The 19,868-nt window shown below is 46.4% G+C and overlaps 1 protein-coding gene across 3 annotated transcripts in view; it reads left to right on the top strand.

Moving 5' to 3' along the window:
- Nucleotides 1-19,868, top strand: part of ADCK1 (aarF domain containing kinase 1) — a 118,904-nt gene that overhangs the window by 5,570 nt on the left and 93,466 nt on the right. For all 3 annotated transcript variants that reach the window (XM_070415842.1, XM_070415832.1, XM_070415823.1), the window contains exon 3: nt 2,932-3,015. In XM_070415842.1, coding sequence (XP_070271943.1) covers nt 2,932-3,015 — 84 coding nt within the window. The remainder of the gene's footprint in view (nt 1-2,931; nt 3,016-19,868) is intronic.

The raw sequence follows: 19,868 nt of genomic DNA, 5'->3' as shown, positions 1-19,868 counted from the left end.
AGGCATGGATATATACCTTCTCATTCCGACATCCCTGTATACACAACCTCTGCCGCCCTGAAGTTAAGGAGAGTAGGATTGTACAGGATCTTTGTGTGAAAGCCTACATTTTAAGTTCCATATCTAATTTTAGTGACAGACTCAGAGGACAGCGCTCCTCAGTGAATACCTGAAAAGAAGGGTTTGCCATTTTGATTAAATTGTATCAGAAAACTTGGTGTCTCTCCCTCCCTCCCTCCCTCCCTCCCTCCCTCCCTTCTTCCCTCCCTCCCTCCCTCCCTCCCTTCTTCCCTTCCTCCCTCCCTCCCTCCCTCCCTCTCTCCCTCCCTCCCTCCCTCTCTTCCCCCCTCTCCCCAATAAGCTAGTGTGAATGGTTCTTGATGCAGGGCTCATAGTCAGCACCTAGGCCTCAGAAAACTTTGGGGATTCCTTCCAGTCCCCTAACTGACTGAGAATCTGAGTTGACGATGTGACCATTGATGGTTTTGCCCACTGGCTCAGGAGCATCATTCTGTTGTGTGTCCTCTGTGGAAGGTAGCCTATATCATTGTCCCATTTGCTTGTGGGTAGATTGCTACATGCTTCATGCTTTCTTTCCTCCTCTGTGTCCTGCAGGATGAGCTCATCCTTTCTCCCCCTGGGATAGCTGTATTCTGATGCACAGTCTGTTTGGGTTGTTGTCCAACCATTTCTTTAATACTTGGTGTTATCAAGTCTTCTCCCTGGCCTAGCTCAGAGGGGAAGCTGCTGTAGTGCCTGCCTTCTAGGGAAAGCCAAGTCAGAGAATCACAACAGACAATAGATAAGCAGAGCATGGACTATGTAACGATTTCTGTGTTTTCTGAGTGCCTTTTTGGGGTCTAGCATTGTCTCATATGCTTTGAGGAGTAGAAGCAAACTGTCCCACTTAGACAAAGCTTTGAAGGAGCTTCTGGCTGAGAAGCGCTCATGTCAATGGGTCAGAAAACAATCTACAGCCATGCACTGGCTCAAGATGAGTGACTCCGACGATCACTGCTGTGGGACCTCAGACACAAGAGTGAGCCCTTGGGCTGGGAGTCAGGATGAGTACCGTAGGGGAAGCAGGGTTTGATAGAGCCTTAGGGATTTGAACAGTTGGACTAAGGGAGGAAGGTCTTTACCAGTGCTTTATAAATCAGCCACTAGGCTGTGCATTCTTTAAAGCAGTGATGGCGAACCTTTTGAGCTCGGCGTGTCAGCATTTTGAAAAACCCTAACTTAACTCTGGTGCCGTGTCACATATAGAAAGTTTTTGATATTTGCAACCATAGTAAAACAAAGGTTTATATTTTTGATATTTATTTTATATATTTAAATGCCATTTAATACAGAAAAATCAACCAAAAAAATGAGTTTGCGTGTCACCTCTGACACATGTGTCATAGGTTCGCCATCACTGCTTTAAAGGATAGGGTTCTGGTCTTGACTATTCTTCTGCACTGCTTAGTGACCAGGTCTTGGTTGTGGTTGCCGTTCAACAAGTATATGTCAAATGGAATAAAGTTTTGGGGTGCAGATGAAGGAACAAACTCCTCTCAATATCAGCTTTGTAAGCCCCTTTGTTGTGGCAGAATGCACGAGAGAATGATCAGCTAGCACTCTGAGGGAGGAAAGTTTAACCTTTATTTCGCAGATCTGCTAAATAAAGGGGAATTCCGGATCCAAAGCTTGAACTGAACTCGTGGGGAGGCTCTGACCTATATATCTCCTGTGGCGGGCGGGCCCCTGAGGGTCCCTGCAGCTCTGCCCAAGTCAGTCTTGGCGGGGCCTTGGGGGCATGCTCCGCAGCTCTGCCCAAATCAGCTGTGGCTGGGCCCTGGGGTTAGGCTCTGCAGCGCCACCCAAGTCAGTCAGAGTGGGGAAGTAAGACTACAGTTTTAACCAGATACTGAACTATGTTGCAAGCCCTCCCCCCGTCCCACCTAATTTTCCTTTTCACCTTAACCTCTAGGGCAGTGATGGTGAACCTATGACTCGCGTGTCAGAGGTGACGCGCGAACTCATTTTTTTGGTTGATTTTTCTCTGTTAAATGGCATTTAAATATATAAAATAAATATCAAAAATATAAATCTTTGTGTTACTATGGTTGCTAATATAAAAAAATTTCTATATGTGACACGGCACCAGAGTTAAGTTAGGGTTTTTCAAAATGCTGACACGTCGAGCTCAAAAGGTTCGCCATCACTGCTCTAGGGTGTGAGTGTGTCCTCACCTTAACCTCAGTTGCTCAATTCTAAAAGGGGATACTTGGGCGAGGCAATCTCCACAGTTCCTCCATGGCTGAGATAATCTGGGAGACTGTAATCTTCTGATTCACCCGGGGTTAAGGGGGCTTCTCTTGGAGTTTTGGCCAAGGAACCAAGAATCAAAACTTATGCTACTAGAGCAAACATAAATATAAAATTATGTTTATTAGTGATACAGAGAGTGGGATAAGCTTACCCAACAGCCCTCATTCAATTAGTATTTACTGAGCATTTACCTCAATGCCTGACACGGTAAGGACAAGCCCCTGCGCCCATAGAGCTGAAATTCTAGCACAGGGGAGACAGTCCATATACAAGGAAACAAGTGAGCAAGGTAATTTTGGATGGTGGTTTCTTATGACAGACAATTGAGAGTTCCTGGTGGGTGAGGCAACTTTAGATTGGAACTCTGCAGAAGTGGCATTTGTGCAGAGCTCTGACTAGCAGGAAAAAGCCAGCCAGGTTAAGATCTGGGGGCAGAATCGGGGAAAAAGGAGACATATGTAATACTTTAAACAATAATAAAAAAAAAATCTGGGGATAGAGTGTCTGAGGGGTGGGACTACCGGTTCCCCAATGTTAGGGGCCTGCAGCTTTAGTTCTTTGGCAGAGGGGTCATATTTGATGCCTGGGCACTAAGCTTTCCCCTTCCTTGCTTCACAGACAGCTGTCATCAGTTATGACTATCTCACTTCCTTGAGGAGTGTCCCCTATGGCTCGGAGGAGTATGCACAGCTTCGCTCCGAGGTAAGGACTCATGGGACCCGTCTGAGCCAGACCAAGACTGAGTAAGTCCTGAAGTGGCTGCAAAGGCAGCACACTTCCTGCGTGCAGGGGCCAGTGTGGGGATCGAGGATGGGGGCTGGGGAGGAAGGAGGGAAGGACCACCTCCTCATTGGAGGTGCTGTGGCTGCCAGAGGGTCTGGGCTGCCAGGCTGACATCAAGCTGGATCCTGTAGTGCCAAGACCATGGATCTACAAGGCACTGTCAGGGAGGCTGGGGTGTGTTTCTGGGATGACTCAGGAGGAAGGAAGGCTCTGTCACTGAGATAACTCAGCTGGCTTCCAAACTGCTTTGTCAGGCAAAACCCAACTGAAAGAGGTTAATTGTTTTTCTGTCCTCTGAGGGCGACACTGGGGCCTCTTGTAGGCCTCTGAGTGGAGCTGTCGACTCCACACACTCTGTTCTCACTTGGAATAGGGTGGTTGATTTTGATGCTGTGACTAGATATGCCAGAGAGTTGGGGCATCAAGTAAGAGGGCATCTTTGTTGAATGTAAGTTGAGTTTGGGGTCAAATGTAGATACTTTTGGTTCCTCCAGAAAGATATGTCTTTGCTCGCCCTTTGCCCCTTAGAAAATTCCAAGTCATCCTTCCAGACTCAGCTCAAACACCTCCCCTTATCAATCATGTTTGGTGGATGGAATAATTAATTTTTAAAAATTTATTTAACATTTTCATTATGGAAATTTCAGCCATCCATAGGGGTAGAGAGAATAGTGTTATGAAGTCCTGTGGAACTGTCATTCAGCTTCATCAATGATCAATATTTTGCTAATCTTGTCTTATTACTTCCCCCTTTATTCCTTTGTTTATTTTTTATGCATTTATTTATTATTATTATTTGTTGAAGTATTTAAAAGCAAGTCTCAGGCTTTGTATTATTTCATGTGTAAGTACTTCAGTATGTATTTCTAATAGATAAGGACCTTTAAAGAAACCATGATCATACCTAACAAAAATAATTCCTTAATAACTTCTAATGGTCCACATTTAAATCTTCCTTGTTGTCCCCCCAAAATATTTTTAAAGTTGGTTTGTTCAAATCTGGATCCAAATAAGGTACAAATATTGCATTTGGTTGATGTTTCCTGAATCCTTTCAAATCTATATTTCCCCTGCCTCTTTTCTTTCATTATTTTTTTGAGCTTTTTTGCTTATTGAAGAACCAGATCATTTATCCCCTAGAATTTTCCACATTCAGGATTTGGCTGATTGCATCCTCAAAGTGTCATTTAATAGGAAATAGTTTTGCATGGCACACAATTCAAAATATATAATATTTGAACATACAAAATGATTCTCAGATCCCTGTTCCTCAGGATCCCAATTTTCCTGCCTGAAGGGGGTCATTATTTCCTGTGTATTGTTTTAGAGATAGATTCCTCTTTGAATTTAATCACCCTACCTTTATTCCTGCCAAAAATGATAGTTGGTCTTTTTCTCTCTTAAGACTGTAGATTCTGTTCAGTCGGGGATTGGGTCTTTTTTATAACTTCTACCTCTAGTGATGATGCCTGGGACTGAGTTGATTGAATGTCTGTTTCAATGCCAGGCTGCACCTTGCTAGCTACTTGCCTTGGGAGAGGCCCCAGAAAGAGAGTAAGGTTTGGAGTCAGAAGATCTGAGTTTGTGCCTCAGCTTTGGCAAAGTCATTTTGGGAGCTGCCATTTTCCTTGTCTGTAGGCTGGAGATGGTTATACCCATCATTAAGGAATATTTTGTGAAATGTAAATGTAAATAAGTCAGATGGCTACTAGAAGGTGTGCTCCATGAGCACAGGGACTTGTCTATGTTGTGTTTCTCTGCGTTTGAAGCATCTACAACAGTATCCCGGGCACAGTAGGTTCAGAATAAAGGTTTGTTGAATGAATGCATGAATGAAAGTTTGTATTGGAAGCTCTCAAAGTCTGTAGCACTTAATGCCGCCCGCCTCCACCCCCCGCTTTTCTCTGTCCTCCTTTGTCCATCTAACTAATGCTATGGGCCTTGAAACTCACCAGAGCAACATTCTGCAGAGAGGGCCAAGGGCAGAGCAGGCAGCGGCGGGGGTGCCATGGAGACAGTCGCCTTCCATGTGTAAGTTACCTGAAAGGCCGGGGTGCCGCAGGGCCTGGGGAAATTGAATAAGAAAGTGCAGCCTGGCATTTGACAAGAGGGCAGCACATGGTAGTTGGCACCATATAACAGGGATGTGGGCTGGCCCTAGAGTTGTGCCTTGGAAGGAGGAGCTGGCTGGCACTAAAGAGAACAGGTAAATACTGCAGGAGTGTGTTCTTCCATCGGAACACTTATCTGTTCTCATCCGAGTGACTGATAAAGGAGTGAGCGAAGGGTAAAACATAATTATCTCACCTGTCAAGGCAGCGTCCCCAGGTCCTGAAGTACGCCAGAGCCAGGGGACGAGCTTGGCAGGCACTTTCAAGGTTGGTGCTCAGCTGACTTGGATCTCAGTGACTCAGCCCTGAATCAGGAGGGGGTGGGACCCGATGTGGAGTGCTTCCTAGGGGCGCAGTAACACTTTGCTAGGCAGCTGAGGGTGTGGGGTGGGGCCCAGGGGCTTTGGAGAATGGGATCTCTGGTGCTCAGGATGCTTGACGTTCAGACAATGGGCTGGAGAATGTAGGACAGTTTATTTTGACCGAGGGGTTGGGGTAAAGTGGACATATCTTAATTCTACAGCTCAGGAACCATTCTTATCAAGAACCATTCTCATCCAAACTTTCCTTTGGGGAATTAGTCATATCTTAGGTACTCACCATGAGGTTTGAATGGGGCTCATTCCATCCTCAGCTACAAGAGTGGGCATGTGACTTAGTCAGGCCCATTCCTCTGGCCCTAGAGATTGATTCAGGGAGGGCACCTGTGCCAGGCTGGGCAGTGAGCATAAGCTCCAGGACTTTTGGGGGTGTCTCCCATAGGACAGTGTCTTTTCTGCTGGATGAGCAGAGAGTATAGGATGTTGGCTTAGGGCTACTGGTAGCCGTCTTGCCCCCTTGACGGGAAAGCCCATTTGTGAATGCAGCCAGTATTGTGGAGAGATGTGTCATTTGAGTCCCTGGATCTAACGAAGGCTAAAGCCAGACTACCGCTAGACTTTTTAGTCATGTGTGCCAGGAAATTCTCTTTTTGCTTAGCATGGTTTGAGTTCAGTTTTCTATTACTTGCAACTAAATGAGTCCTGATACACTGGGGAATCTTGGAGAAGCAAGCTGGATCTTAAAGCACAATCAGGGTTTTGATAGGTCACAGCAGTACTTATCTCTCAGGAAGAAATGAAATTCAGAAATTCCAAAACAGTATGAGGTTTGGACGGTATGGGTAGAATTTGAGCCATTTTGGCTTCTGGCTCACCACGAAGCACCTCTATCTGTAAAGCAGTAGCAGTGGCCTTTGCCCCAACTGAGTTTGTAAGAACAGAGATGAGAGGCTTTACTTAATTAAACATGGGGATTATTTAATCCAGCCAGAGAGGCGACTCAGAAGCACAGAGTTTGCCTTGTTGGCTCCTTATCATTTTAACGAACAAGTTAATGATTTCTGTTGTTCTTATTTCTACGTTTATTAATTGGAATTCTTCTATAAGGAAGAAGTGTCCCTTCTTCTTCAGTTCTTTACTGAAAATTTTTTTTATCACTATGAACTCATGGACACTTGTTTTATTCTATGAGTTATAATCCAAAACAATTATTATTAATTTTATTGCCCAAATTGTTCAAACTGTGGCCATTGGGAACTCATCAGATTTCTCCTGTCTTTTTATTTTTTTAAATATGTTTTTATTGATTTTTTAGAGAGAGAGAGAGGAAGGGAAAGGGAGAGATAGAAATGTTGATCGGCTGCCTCCTGCATACCCCCTACTGGGGGTTGAGCCTCAAACCTGGGCATGTGCCCTGACTGGGAATCTAGCCAGTGACCTCTTGGTGCATGGGACGACGCTCAATCCACTAAGTCACCCTGGCCGGGCTCCTGTGTCTTTTTGATATGCTTTATCATTTTTGAACACCATCTCAATTTTTTGGTACCACAAGATGTCCCAGGCTCTCCTTATATTTTCCTTGCTCCAGCCTCGTAATCAATCACTTCTCCTTTTATTGGAGAATGATATTTAGAAACCAAGATGTGGATGCATATGCTTTTGGGGTGTTATTGTTTCTAGACTCTCCAAAGAGACAGAGCCTGGAAATATATGTACGTTTACTTATTCATGAATACACTCATCTATCTTTATATCTATCTGTTCATCCGTCCACTCACCCATCCATTAAAAACCATGAGTTCATGCTGATATCTTCAATTTCAGTCTAACATCACAGAGTTCAGTTAGCCTTCTCCCTTTCCTTACATTTACCTTATTTTTCTGACAGTGAGAAACCTGCCTCTAATTATCTACAATATATTAACTGATTTGTTCACCCTCAGTGTAGTTAAGACCCCCAAGGAATACAGAAGCAGGGACAGTGGCCTCAGATGGGTGAGACTGAATTAATTAGGGGGTATTTGAGCTGGGTTTGGAAAGGTGGTTAAGACTGACACTCATGGCACTGAGGACAAGATGATTTTGGTTGATGGGTAAAATTTTAGAGATCGTCTGTAGGAAACAGACATTAGTTCTGTGTCTGGAGACTAGGGTAAGGGTGAGTGAATGGAAACACTGGCAAATACAATTAGAGGTAGGTCATAGAGAGACCAGATGCCAAGTTTTATGCCATGGAAATTTCTAGAGCGAAGTTTTACTAAACCTTAAATGAATGCGAATAAAGTTACCAGTTTCTGAATATTTTTTTGAGCTTTTACTCTGTCAGATGTCAGACAGTGAGTAGAAGAGTGAGTGTGTGCGTATGTGTGTGTGTGTGTGTGTGTGTGTGTGAGAGCGAGAGAGAGGTTGCATGTGCCTTTTCCTTTCTTAATCAGAGTCCTACTAATGAGAGGGGACCTTGATTGCTGCTGTGACTGGGAAGTTTGCTAATTTATTTATTTTTTGTTAATCCTCACCTGAGGTTATTTTTTTCTGTTGATTTGGAGAGAGAGTTGAAGGGAAGCAGGGGCGGGGGGGAGAGGGAGAGAGAGAAACATTGATGGGAGAGAGACACATCGATTAGTTGTCTCCTTACCTGCCCTGACAAAGGGTGGGAATGGAACCTGCAATCCAGGAATGTGCCCTTGACTGGGAATTGAACCTGGGACCCTTCGGTGCTGGGGCCAATGCTCTAACCACTTAGAAAAACTGGCCAGGGCATGACTAGGAAGCTTTTTAGCAGAATTCAATTTTGTGTCACTAACTGGGTCACTGGGCTCCCATGGTATCAGATGCTTTAGGACAACAGTGGGTGTCCTATTAGTTACTGTAATACTTAATATTTGGGCATGAGGAGGGAATGATTAATGCTCTTTTCCTCCTTGCCCAAGAAGCAGAACCCAGGAGTTGTAGGACTCTGGCAGGTAGGGAGCAAACTGTCAGCCTATTACTGATAAATGCTGGGCTGGAGCATGTGGCCTGGGTCTGTGAGTGGAGTGGGCTTTGTTTGAATTCTCCCCTGAACTTGTTAGACTTATCTACCAGGCATAGACTTGGCAGGGCAAGCCTCTCAGATAGGGGCCTGCGTCCTAGGTCAGGGAGGCGCTGAATACCAGTGCTCTGCAGGTATGAAGGTTCCAAAGGGGAGGAGAGAGAAAGGGGTGAGCCCACCATGCTGTACTTCTCCCAACTCACCAGCTGCAGTTCCTCCTGCCACAAGGAGTGTGGGAGAGGGAGAGGAGAAGTCAGAAGCATTACACCTCTGATGGCGCTCCCTCCACGTGCTTGTGTGAAACTTAGAGATAGGAGGTTCACCTGCATTATTTACCCTCAGAATGGGAGATAGTTTTAAATGTGCTGCAAGGGCCTTTTGTGCCTACTAAATTCAGCTAGCCTTTACACCTGACCTTGTTGAAGGACACAGGTGCTTGAGTAGGGGATAGCAACATTGGCATTACTGAAATCCGAATTAAGAGGGAGGGTTATATGCTGGCACTCTTAAGAACCATGGCATATGGTAGGGTGTTTGCAGGGGAAAGGGACTCAGTGTGACCAGTGGATATTGGCCAGAGGAGTAGAGTAAGGGGCTAAGGTGGGGTGATGCCTCTGTTTATAATTATTCCATTGAACTTGAGAAAGCCATTTTTGGCATCAGCTAGCTCAAGCCTTTGATATTCAAAGGTGGAACCGGAGGTCCAGAGGTGTGATGTCACTTCTTCAGGCCTCCGCAAGTTTGTGGCAGATCATGGGCTTGGGTTTGGATATCCAGGTCTTGTCCAATCTCTTATTCTTTGCATTTGATACTTGATTGTCTCCATTTATGAATTTCCAACTTGGGGGAAAGCCAAGTTAGGTAGAAAGTGGAACCAAAGAAGCTTGGGCAGCTGTTTTTTTTTTTTTTTTTTTTTCATTATGGGGACCGGGACCGCACGCCCGAACCCTGCCAAGAAGAGGAGGGTTGGGCAGCTATTCTTGTCAACTAGCTGCAGTGGCTGGAGTTGCTTCTCCTTGGGGTCCGTCCCCCCTGGTGCGAGCCCTGAGGCTGATGTGCTGTTTGGGGTCAGTTTGGGAAACACAGGGCAAGAGGAAGAAGGGCAGTAGAGCCTCCTCCCTCGTATTCCTTTACCCATTCACTCAATCAACCAAACAGTAATTCAACAAATAATTGGAATTTGCACTCCTCGGTAGAGGGGAGTGTAGATCCTAAGCAGTGGTCAGCAAACTGTGGCTCACGAGCCACATGCGGCTCTTTGGCCCCTTGAGTGTGGCTCTTCCACAAAATACCGACTTCTGCGCACGGGCCACAAAGTTTCAATCGCACTGTACATGTGCACCCGCACGTGGTATTTTGTGGAAGAGCCACACTCAAGGGGCCAAAGAGCTGCATGTGGCTTGCGAGCCTCAGTTTGCCGACCACTGCCCTAAAGGAATTGGTAGATGCTAGCTCTGTGCTTTGGGAAAACGCTTCAACTCTTAAGCTATGGCAAAGCTGCCAGTTTGCAGGATAACCATCGTACCAGCTTAGTGAAGGCAATGCAGTTGGCAGTTTAAAGAGCTTGTTGTTCTGCAAGAGGAACTGTAGCAGTGTCTGGCTCTTCAGGAATATTCTCTGAAAGCTGGGACCATCCTGGCCAAGTCAGGACATGCCTTCACCATTTTCCATCTATTTTTTATTTTTTATTTTTTTATTTTTTATTTTTATTTTTTTTATTTTTAAATATATTTTATTGATTTTTTACAGAGAGGAAGGGAGAGAGATAGAGAGTTAGAAACATCGATGAGGGAGAAACATCGATCAGCTGCCTCCTGCACATCTACTGGGGAGGTGCCCGCAACCCAGGTACATGCCCTTGACCGGAATCGAACCTGGGACCCTTCAGTCCGCAGGCCGACCCTCTATCCACTGAGCCAAACCGGTTTCGGCCCATCTATTTTTTAAACATATTTTTATTGATTTCAGAGAAGAAGGGAGAGGGAGAGAGAGAAACATCAATGATGAGAATCACTGATCGGCTGCCTCCTGCACGCTCCCTACTGGGGATCGTACTCCAACCCAGGCTTGTGCCCTAACCAGGAATCGAACCATGACCTCCTGGTTCATAGGCCAACACTCAACCACTGAGCAACACTGGCTGGGCCAATTCTTCCATCCATTTTAACCCATATTAATGGAGCCTGCTGTGTGCCAGATTCTGTGTGAGGCCCAGGCTCAGAAGATGTAAAGGAAAATAAGACGTGTCCTCTACCTTCCAGTTGCTTACAGTCTAGTGAGGAGGCGGGTGTGAAATCACAGTTGCAGGAGGATTGATTTGCCTTCATTCCGGCTCCGGTTCCTGACAGCAACTAGCTCCTGGGCCATGAAGAGCGGGGACAGGAGCCCTACAGGAGAGGGTCTCCTCACCCAGCCGTGGGCGGGGTGCATGCCCAGGAAGGCCTCCTCCGGGAGCAGTGGTGTCTAATTGTGCCACAGCTCTTTTGCATGCACGGTGTCTGTCAACCTGGGGTGGAAGCTTTTCAGTGAGCTTCCGTGCCCTCTGTGCCTCTTTTGCTGGTCATCAGGGAACATTTGCCTGAGAGTGTTCTGCCTAGAGGAGGAGAAAAATTGAATCCTTGCTCTCTTGGTGACTGGCTTTTTCAGTTTGTGATAATTTCTGCAGGAACATGAGCTGCATTTAATTTGCTCTAGTTGGGTCATCTCAGGACCAGGCCTCTGGAATAGGATGAGAGTCTGTGATGGAATCTAGCACGTCCTTTTTAGTTTTCTGTGTACCCAAAGCTCTCTGAGTACTGCATTGCAAAGCTGCACAACTTTCTGCAGTGGCCCTGACCCCACAGCCTTCTAAACTTGGGGAACATTCCGTAGGAGTGGGCTCTTGGGCCTTGGTGTGGTCTGGGGAGAGATCCGAGGGTTCACTCCCACCAGTGGGGATGCTGGAGGAAAATCTGGCATGACCCCAGCTTCCTTGGAGGGGCTCACAGCACAGTGGCTTCTCTGTAGTTCCTAGCAGACCACTCAAAGCCCTTGATTGCTGTAGACCACGGCCAATAACAATGTCCCATCTTGCCAGATTTGCCTATTTCTTGTCTTTTTAAAAATGTGAAATATATAAGACCTAAGAAAAGGTATAAAAATAATGTAGTGATTACCCCTGTACTCACTATTTTAGAAATAACACCTTACCCTTACAATTGCAGCCCCCAGGTACTTATGCCCTGACTTCAGCCTTCCTCCTAGTTAACCAGGCATGAGCTCAATCATGGTTTGGTTGTTTATCACTGCCATGCACTTCCTATGACCAGCCATTTTTTGTTTGTATGATATTTTTCATTCTGTTGACTCTTTTTCCATTACTTGGTTTTGTTCTAGGGAAAAATGTCTGTGAAATTGCAGATTTGATGGGCTAGCTCTCTCTTTTTAGGGGGCCTAATGCATATGCAAATAAGCATTCTGGGTACCACCCCCATTTGCCTCTTTACCACGTTTTTGCACACTGTCACTGGTGCCGGTCACACTTTGAGAAGCACAGGCTGCACCGTCTGTAGTAGACGCTGGGCCAAACTCTGGCTTGCACCCACCATTGCCTTGGTCTTTCTCCTGCTGGGTTTGGCCCCTCTCTTTCCAGCTCTTCTCTTCTCTGAGGTCACCCTGTTTATCTCCTGGTGCTGCTCCAGGCTTGAAGCTGCCTGTTGAGGTGGTGTTTGCTGCTGCTGCTGTTCAGAGGCAGTGATCGCTTTCCAAAGGCCACAGCTGAAATGAAACAAAATAAGCCCCTGGGTTTCAGGTGATGGGAGGCTGTTGTTGTATGCAGCGTTTCTCCATCCTGATCAGCACGAGTAGCACATTAGCTGATTCCTCGTTTGCTTGTGTCTGCAGTCCCCTTGCCGACACAGGCTGCCTGGACACACAGGGTTGCTTCCTCCTGCCGCAGAGCTGCTTTCCAACTGCCGGGCCACCTGGTTCTTGTACGGCGGGTGGAGGAGGGCAGAGCGCCCTGCTCCCCAGAGACAGTGCTGTGTTGAGGTACTGCATTGACCTGCACCTAATGGGGCAAGAGCTGGAGAAACCACAGCTGCTGCCTATTCTTACCTGTCTCACACCCTGTCCCAGACTAACCACAGCTGGGCTTCCCTTTGCTGATTACATTTCCCGCTGGAAAGCTCCCAAGTGGCCTCTACCTCTGCCGAGGGTAGTGAAGGGCAATGGGCTGAAGCTATGTGATGAAGGATTCAGGGTGGGCATAAGCTGGGACTTCCTTACCACCAAGGTAGGTAGTGGCTTACCAAGGACGGTGGTGACATCTGTATCTGGAAGGGCAGCTTTCCCAAACCGGGAGAGATTCTGTCTGCCTGTCTGTCATGGAGGGGAGTGTGACAGCTCGCTGTTGGTTCCCAACCTTTAGGCAATTAGAGTCACCAGGGAAGCCTTACAAAGTGCAGACTTCTAGACCATACACTCTAAAGATTTATTTTCCATGATCCTGGGTTGAGGCCTGGAAAACCATATTTTTAATGGCTTCCGTTGCTAAGAACAAGTGTTTACATGGACTGAACATGAAGGGACAGGTGCTATGCTAGGAGCTCTCTATTATCTTCTTGAACTTCAGAGCAACCCTGTGAGGTAGATACAATTGTTATCAGCCCTGTTTTACAGATGAAGAAACTGAGGCAGATTGATTAACTTGTCTGAGGGCCCACAGCTAGTAATTAGGTTTCAGTTTCCTGTGATTGCCATAACAAATGACCACGAATCAGTGGCCACTGACAACAGAAATGTATTCTCCCATAGTTTTGGAGCCTGGAAGTCCAAAATCAAGGTGCCAGCAGGGCCACACTCCTTCTGGAGGCTCACAGGAAGGATCCTTCATTGCCGTGTCTGGTTTCCGGTGGCTCCCGGCACTCCTTTGCTGCACCACTCCACTCTCTGCCTCCATCTTCTCTTCTCTTTCTTATAAGGTCACTTGTCCTTGGAGTTAGGGCCCACCCAGCCAGTCCAGGGTGATCTCTTCAAGATTCTAAACAAGGCCCTGCCAGTGTGGCTCAGTGGTTGAGCATCGACCTATGAACCAGTAGGTTCACGGTTCAATTCCCGATCAGGGCACATGTCTGGTTTGTAGGCTCAATCCCCAGTAAAGGGTGTGCAGGAGGCAACCGATCAATGATTCTCTCTCGTCATTGATGTTTTTTTTTTTTTTTTTTAAATATTTTATTGATTTTTTACAGAGAGGAAGGGAGAGGGATAGAGAGTTAGAAACATCGATGAGAGAGAAGGATCAATCAGCTGCCTCCTGCACAACCCCTACTGGGGATGTGCCTGCAACCAAGGTACATGCCCTTGACTGGAATCCAACTAGGGACCCTTCAGTCCCCAGGCTGAAGCTTTATCCAGTGAGCCAAACCAGCTAGGGCGTCATTGATGTTTTTATCTCTCTCTCCCTCTCCCTTCCTCTCTGAAATCAATCAATGCTAAATAATGTCACAATCACAGGTTAGGATATGGTGCCAGCATTCAACCCAACCGGGTCTTGGATTTATCCGCAATAGTGTGGCTCCTGAGCAGGTGCCTGTGACCACTTGACTTACTGGCTGTCTCTTCTGGACTGGCTGACTCCTAGATTCCTCCGGGTGAGCTGAGGTGTGGATTTCTTTGCTGTATCAGGGAGTTTGAACCCTTTGTCAAGCTTTGAGAAACCAGTGTTTTCTGCTACCTCTCTCCCATCCCCTCAGCCCTCTGCCATTTCTCCCTCGAAGCCCTTTGGTCTCCCAAATTCTCACAACTTCCTGTGCTCAGGAGGGTGGGCCACAGGGGCCATGAGGCCATACTCATCCTGGCCTGGCCGAGCTGCGTTTCTCTTGCCTCACCGGCCATGCCTCCAGGATGGGAATCGCTGGAGTATCAGGTATAGTGAGAAGGCCATGGTATACCTAATAAACTTGATGGAAGGCGCTCTGCAGCCGTAAGGGTGAGCGAGGCGCTTGTTAATAACAGTAATAATCGAATAGCCTGTTCTTGATTTCCTGCTTCTTTACTGTCTTGGCCCCAAGCAGCTATTTTCTAACAAATTAAAATCTACTCAGCTTCCTTTCTGTCCCTGAGTAAAACTTCCCTCAAAGCTCTTGCTGGCGACAGCAAGCCTTTTTAATAGACTTTTCCTTGTAGAACCATGAGACATATGTCCAATTAGTAGAATAACTTCCCTTAAATGTACAAATAAACTGTTGACTGATAATGGCGGGACATATGTGAGGCTAATTTAAGGCAGCGTGGTTCAGGATCTGGGGTACTGCCCCCTTCCCCAGTCTGTTTCCAGGCCTCTCCTTCCCTGCAGTTTCTTGCTAATGGAACAGAGCTTCACGCCCCACATGCTAGAGGAGGAAGAGGGACATCTCTGTGCTGTACACAGTCACAGCACCAAGTACCTAAGCCACTCATTCATGTAGTGAAATTGTGCAGTTAATATTTAGTGAGCACCCACCACACCACGTGCCAGGCACTGTGCGAGGTGCAGGATATGCAATGGCCTATTCTTGAGGGGACCAGAGATAACTATCAGTTGATGGAACTCAGAGTGTCCACTCTAGGAGGCCAAGGACTCGATCTGATCGCTTGCTGCTTTATCCACAGCACTTGGAACAGCACTGGGCACATGCCAGGCTCACTAAGTACTTTGTAGAGGATTGGGGAGGTTAGTAAACAAGATAATGTCAGCTCTTGCTGAGTGCCCTGAAAGAGATAAAATGTGCTCATGGGATAAAAAGTGACTGAAGATGGGCTGGGGAAGGGCTCTCTGACGGGGGCTTTTCAGTTGAAATTGGAAAGTGATGAAAGAACCAGTAAGAAAAGAGCTGAGGGAAGACTGTTAGACGAAGAGGCAGGGTGGGCTACATAATTTTTGGGGCCCACTGCAAAAGCAAACTGGGGGCCACTGGGGGTGGGTAAGTCAGTATCGCCTTCCTGTGGCCCTGCATCCTAACCTACAGAGACAACAGGTTAGGATGCAGGGCCACAGGAAGGCGATACTGACTTACCCACCCCCAGTGGCCCCCAGTTATCTCTGGTCCTCCTGTCTCTCAGGAGGTGGCAGCCTCTGTGCTGGGACATGCTCGGAACCAGGATTGGGGGCGGGTGAGAGGTCCCTGCCAAGTTGCCTGTTGAACTTGCGGGAGTGATGCGAGTCTGGGATGGGGGGGAGATTGAATAATGTGTATGACTCTGACCCTTCCTATTGTTAATATAAAAAAAACGATTGAAACCTGTACAGAATTTTTGTGAGTTTATTTGAGCCAAACTGTCGACGTAGCCGGGAAGCAGAACCTCAACGAATTGAGATAATGCTCCTGAGAATGGCGGGTTACATTTGTATTTATACATTGCAATCAAAAGAAAGGGATGTAGGTGGGTTACATGAAAGCCATTGGTGATAGACTAGAGAGGTGGGAGAAAGCAAAGGGGGCGGGAAGCCCCTGTGATTGGATAAAAAATAAAATGATAGACACCTATTTAGGTGGGTGCAGGAACTTTTCATGATAATGAAGGAATTTGTGGTATCAGCCCTGGCGCCCAGCACATTAAGTTGTGCCCCAGGGGGTCCAGAAAAAGGGAAGTTACAAGTTACCTAGACATTTCAAAGGGTATGTTATCATAGAAGCAAAAAGACAGATAGGCTCAGTTAAGGTAAAGGTTGACTTGTCAGTGAAGATATTGGCCTAGGATGTAACTACCCACCATAACTGCTTTTAGTTAAAGTTTAATTTCAGACCATTCTTTGTGGTTACTTTCGGTCTTTTAGTTTGCAAGACTGCCATGCAGGCCTTCCCTGAGCCTGTCAGGTGAGCATGTGGCCCCTTTGTCCACACTATGTCTGCACCCTGGCACCCAGTGGAGATGAAGGGCAATGGCAGGGTGTAGGCCTCCCTCACCTGGGCAACCTGGTTGCCACCCTGGGTGGAAAGCAGCTGTGACTGTGGGGTGGAGGTGGGGGGCCCAGGAGCCAGGGTCCTGGGGGTGAGGAGTGGGCAGCCCGCTAGGGATTGGGACTTTGTGTGAGCTGAATCCCTCAGTGTGTGCTCCATTGTCCCATCAGGCTTCACTTGTAAAACACGAATTCAAAGATAAAATTAAAAATTTCAAGACAGCAACTGTATTAGTTTCCCATTGCTGCTGTAACAAACTATCACAAACTTAGTGACTTAAAACAATACAGATTTAAAAACACAACAACAAAAAAATACAGATTTATTCTCTTTCAGTTATGGAGATCAGAAGTCTGAAATGGTTCTCACTGGGCTAAATTGAACACGTCAGAAGAGCTGTGTTCCTCCTGGGGGCTGCCGGTCTTTTGCAGCTTCTGAAGGCCACTTGCATTCCTTAGCTGGTGGCACCTTTTCCCCATCTTTAAAGCCAGCAATGTCTGGGCAAGTGCTCACTCTGCTACCTCTCTGGTTCTCTTCTTGTGCGCCCCCTGTTCCACCTAACAGGACCATTGTGACCACACTGGGTGCGGGAAGCCACCGCTTGCAGATACATACTGTCACGAGTGTGCACCAAGGAACACGGAAGGCCGAAGGACCTTGGGTGTTAGCAGGGCTGAGGCTAAGCCCGATTGTTCATGTTGAGATAGTGGTGGCTCAAGGCAATTCCTTAGCCTGATAATCCTTTTACTGTTTACCAAATGTCACCTTTGATATGTCTGTATGCATTGCTAAAGGGCAAATGTGTATTCAAGTAAATAAAAGGTGGACAAGGCCAGAGGTTGGTGTGTCTCTTCAAGAAAGAGGCTCTATCTGGCCCCCCATGCCCTCTAAATTCATATTTCTTGTATAGCATTTTCACTTGTGCATCGGCCCCTCCTTCAGATCCTGAACCCCACTATGAAGGTAGCCGTAACTGGGTCCACCTGGATAATCTGAGATAACCTCTCTGTCCCAAGGTCAACTGATTAGCAACCTTAATTTCATCTGTAACCTTAATTCCCTTTTGCCATGTAAGGAACACACTCACAGGTTCTGTGTCATGGCCAACTTTGTTGGAGGGGGGAGTTGGCATTATTTGGCCTTCCATATTAAATCACAAGTGTGGGGCTCAGTGTGGCCTCACTGGTCACATGCCCATGAAGCTGGCCCTGGGAAGAGGAAATTGCAAGCCTAAAATCCCCCAGATGGGAATCCTTGGCTTGGTTACAGAGCTGAAAGGAGGCCAGCGTGACGGAGTAGAGTGAATGACAGGCCATGTGGTACAAAGTGACACGGGAGAGGCTGGCTCAGGTTGAGAACACAGGAACAATGAAGAGTTAGGAACAACAGGCTGGGATCTGCCTTTGAGTTTTCAAAACAAAATATATGAAAAGTTTCAGATGCAATTAACAAGTAGAGAGAATAATATGAAGAACCATATACCGGGCACCTAGATCTAAAAGATGTTGCTGTAATCAATGCTGAAGAATTTTAAATGATAGAAATCGTGGCTTTTCTCCTATCATTTTCCTAAGTATTCATGTCATTATCACCATGAACAAGAAAGTGGAGTTGACCACATGTCACATAATGAAATTAACAGACTTTTTTTACGTCATCTAATTCCTATGCATGTTCAGTTGCTCCCCAAATGCCCTGCCTGTTGATCTTCACATTGCACCTGAGCTTTGTACCTATTCCCTCTTAGCATCAGGCCTCTTTCTCTGAATCTTGCTGAGTTTTGTTTTGTGTTCCTTCCCACCAGCCCCCAACATCTCCAGGCTGTGAGGAAGTGAAAGAGACTCCTGTTCCACACCCAGGCCCACGGCCTGGACAGAGATGATGGGGAAGGGAAGGGAAGGGACAAGAAAGGAAGGGAAGGGAAGGGAAGAGGGCTGACTGCATATGTTATTCTGCTTGTGGACTGACATTGGTTTTTCTTGTCTGTAATTGTCATTCTAGAAGTGCCATCACTCTTCCAGCGGCAGAGTAACTGTTGAGAACAAATTAATTATGTATCTTCTCAGTGTGTATGATTAAGGGGCACATGGAGGGAAGGGTTCTCTTTAGTTTTTCTGGCAACGAGGCTCCCAAATGGATGCTTTCCAGACTGAAGAGTGCGTGTCCTGGGCTCCTGTAGACATCTGGGTTTGTCTGTGTGGTGGCAGGCTTGCTCACTGGCAGGCAGAGTCACAAGTTGCCAGTAATATTATTAATCTCTTACATTTGCAGCATGTGCACTGTTTGCTGAGGGCTTGCACACTCACATCAGCTTATTCGTTGGGATTTCAGGGATGCTGGAACAACTTTCTTTCCTTAATACCGCCCTAAATCATTGCTGATGCTTGTAATTCCACCATTAGAGATTAATTCCTTTGGCTAAAACTTGTTCCCTATTAAAATACAAATATTCTTGGCAGCTGTGTAGCATGTTTTATTCATTAAGCTTTCTCAGCCATTAGCAGCTGCCCTCCCCTGATGCCCCCTCCTGCAACTTTCTTTTTGGATGGCCTTCTCTGAAACAGAACCTATATTTTGGAAACTATCCCATTCCATAGAATTCTACTCTCAGTTGCGGAAGCTGGAAAAACAGGCAGGTTAAAGAAACTCCTGCCAAAGTGACAACGACAGAAAACAATTTCCTGCATTACCACCTCTAGGGAGTATTTGCATTTGAACTGAAATTTTCTGGAGACACAGTGCTTAATCTTAATGCACAGGAACCTGTACCCCTTCATTCTGTTCTGTCAGTGGCCTTACCCTTAGATCTCTCCTTTATTGGGCTCCCTGATTGAGGCAGAGGTGAGAGAGGGTCCTGGCTGGACCACCTTGAGAGTAGATCCAGTTTTTGTAACTCAGATTGGGCATTGGCTTGGAGTGGTGTTCATTGTGGGTAGCAAAGAAAGTGGAGCGGACCACATGTAACATAATGTCCATTCTGCAGAAGGAAGATTGAGGTGTCAGGACAACTACAGTTGGAGTGGGGCTAGAATGAAATGTTGTCTTTAGAAGCTCAGTAAACACAGTTGTAGATTGTTAGGGTCAGAAGACACCTTAGACCAGCGGTTCTCAACCTGTGGGTCGCGACCCCTCTGGGGGTCAAACAACCCTTTCACAGGGGTCGCCTAAGACCATTGGAAAACACATATATAGTTGCATATTGTTTTTGTGATTAATCACTATGCTTTAATTATGTTCAATTTGTAACAATGAAAATACATCCTGCATGTCAGATATTTACATTACGATTCATAACAGTAGCAATATTATAGTTATGAAGTAGCAACGAAAATAATTTTATGGTTGGGGGTCACCACAACATGAGGAACTGTATTCAAGGGTCGCAGCATTA

This window comes from Myotis yumanensis, unplaced genomic scaffold (genome assembly GCF_028538775.1).
Source record: "Myotis yumanensis isolate MYYU_CA2020_CCGP unplaced genomic scaffold, mMyoYum1.0.hap1 SCAF_1, whole genome shotgun sequence".
Taxonomy (NCBI): domain Eukaryota; kingdom Metazoa; phylum Chordata; class Mammalia; order Chiroptera; family Vespertilionidae; genus Myotis; species Myotis yumanensis.
The sequence above is the reverse complement of the archived record's forward strand: the minus strand, read 5'-3'. Positions and strand labels throughout refer to the sequence as shown.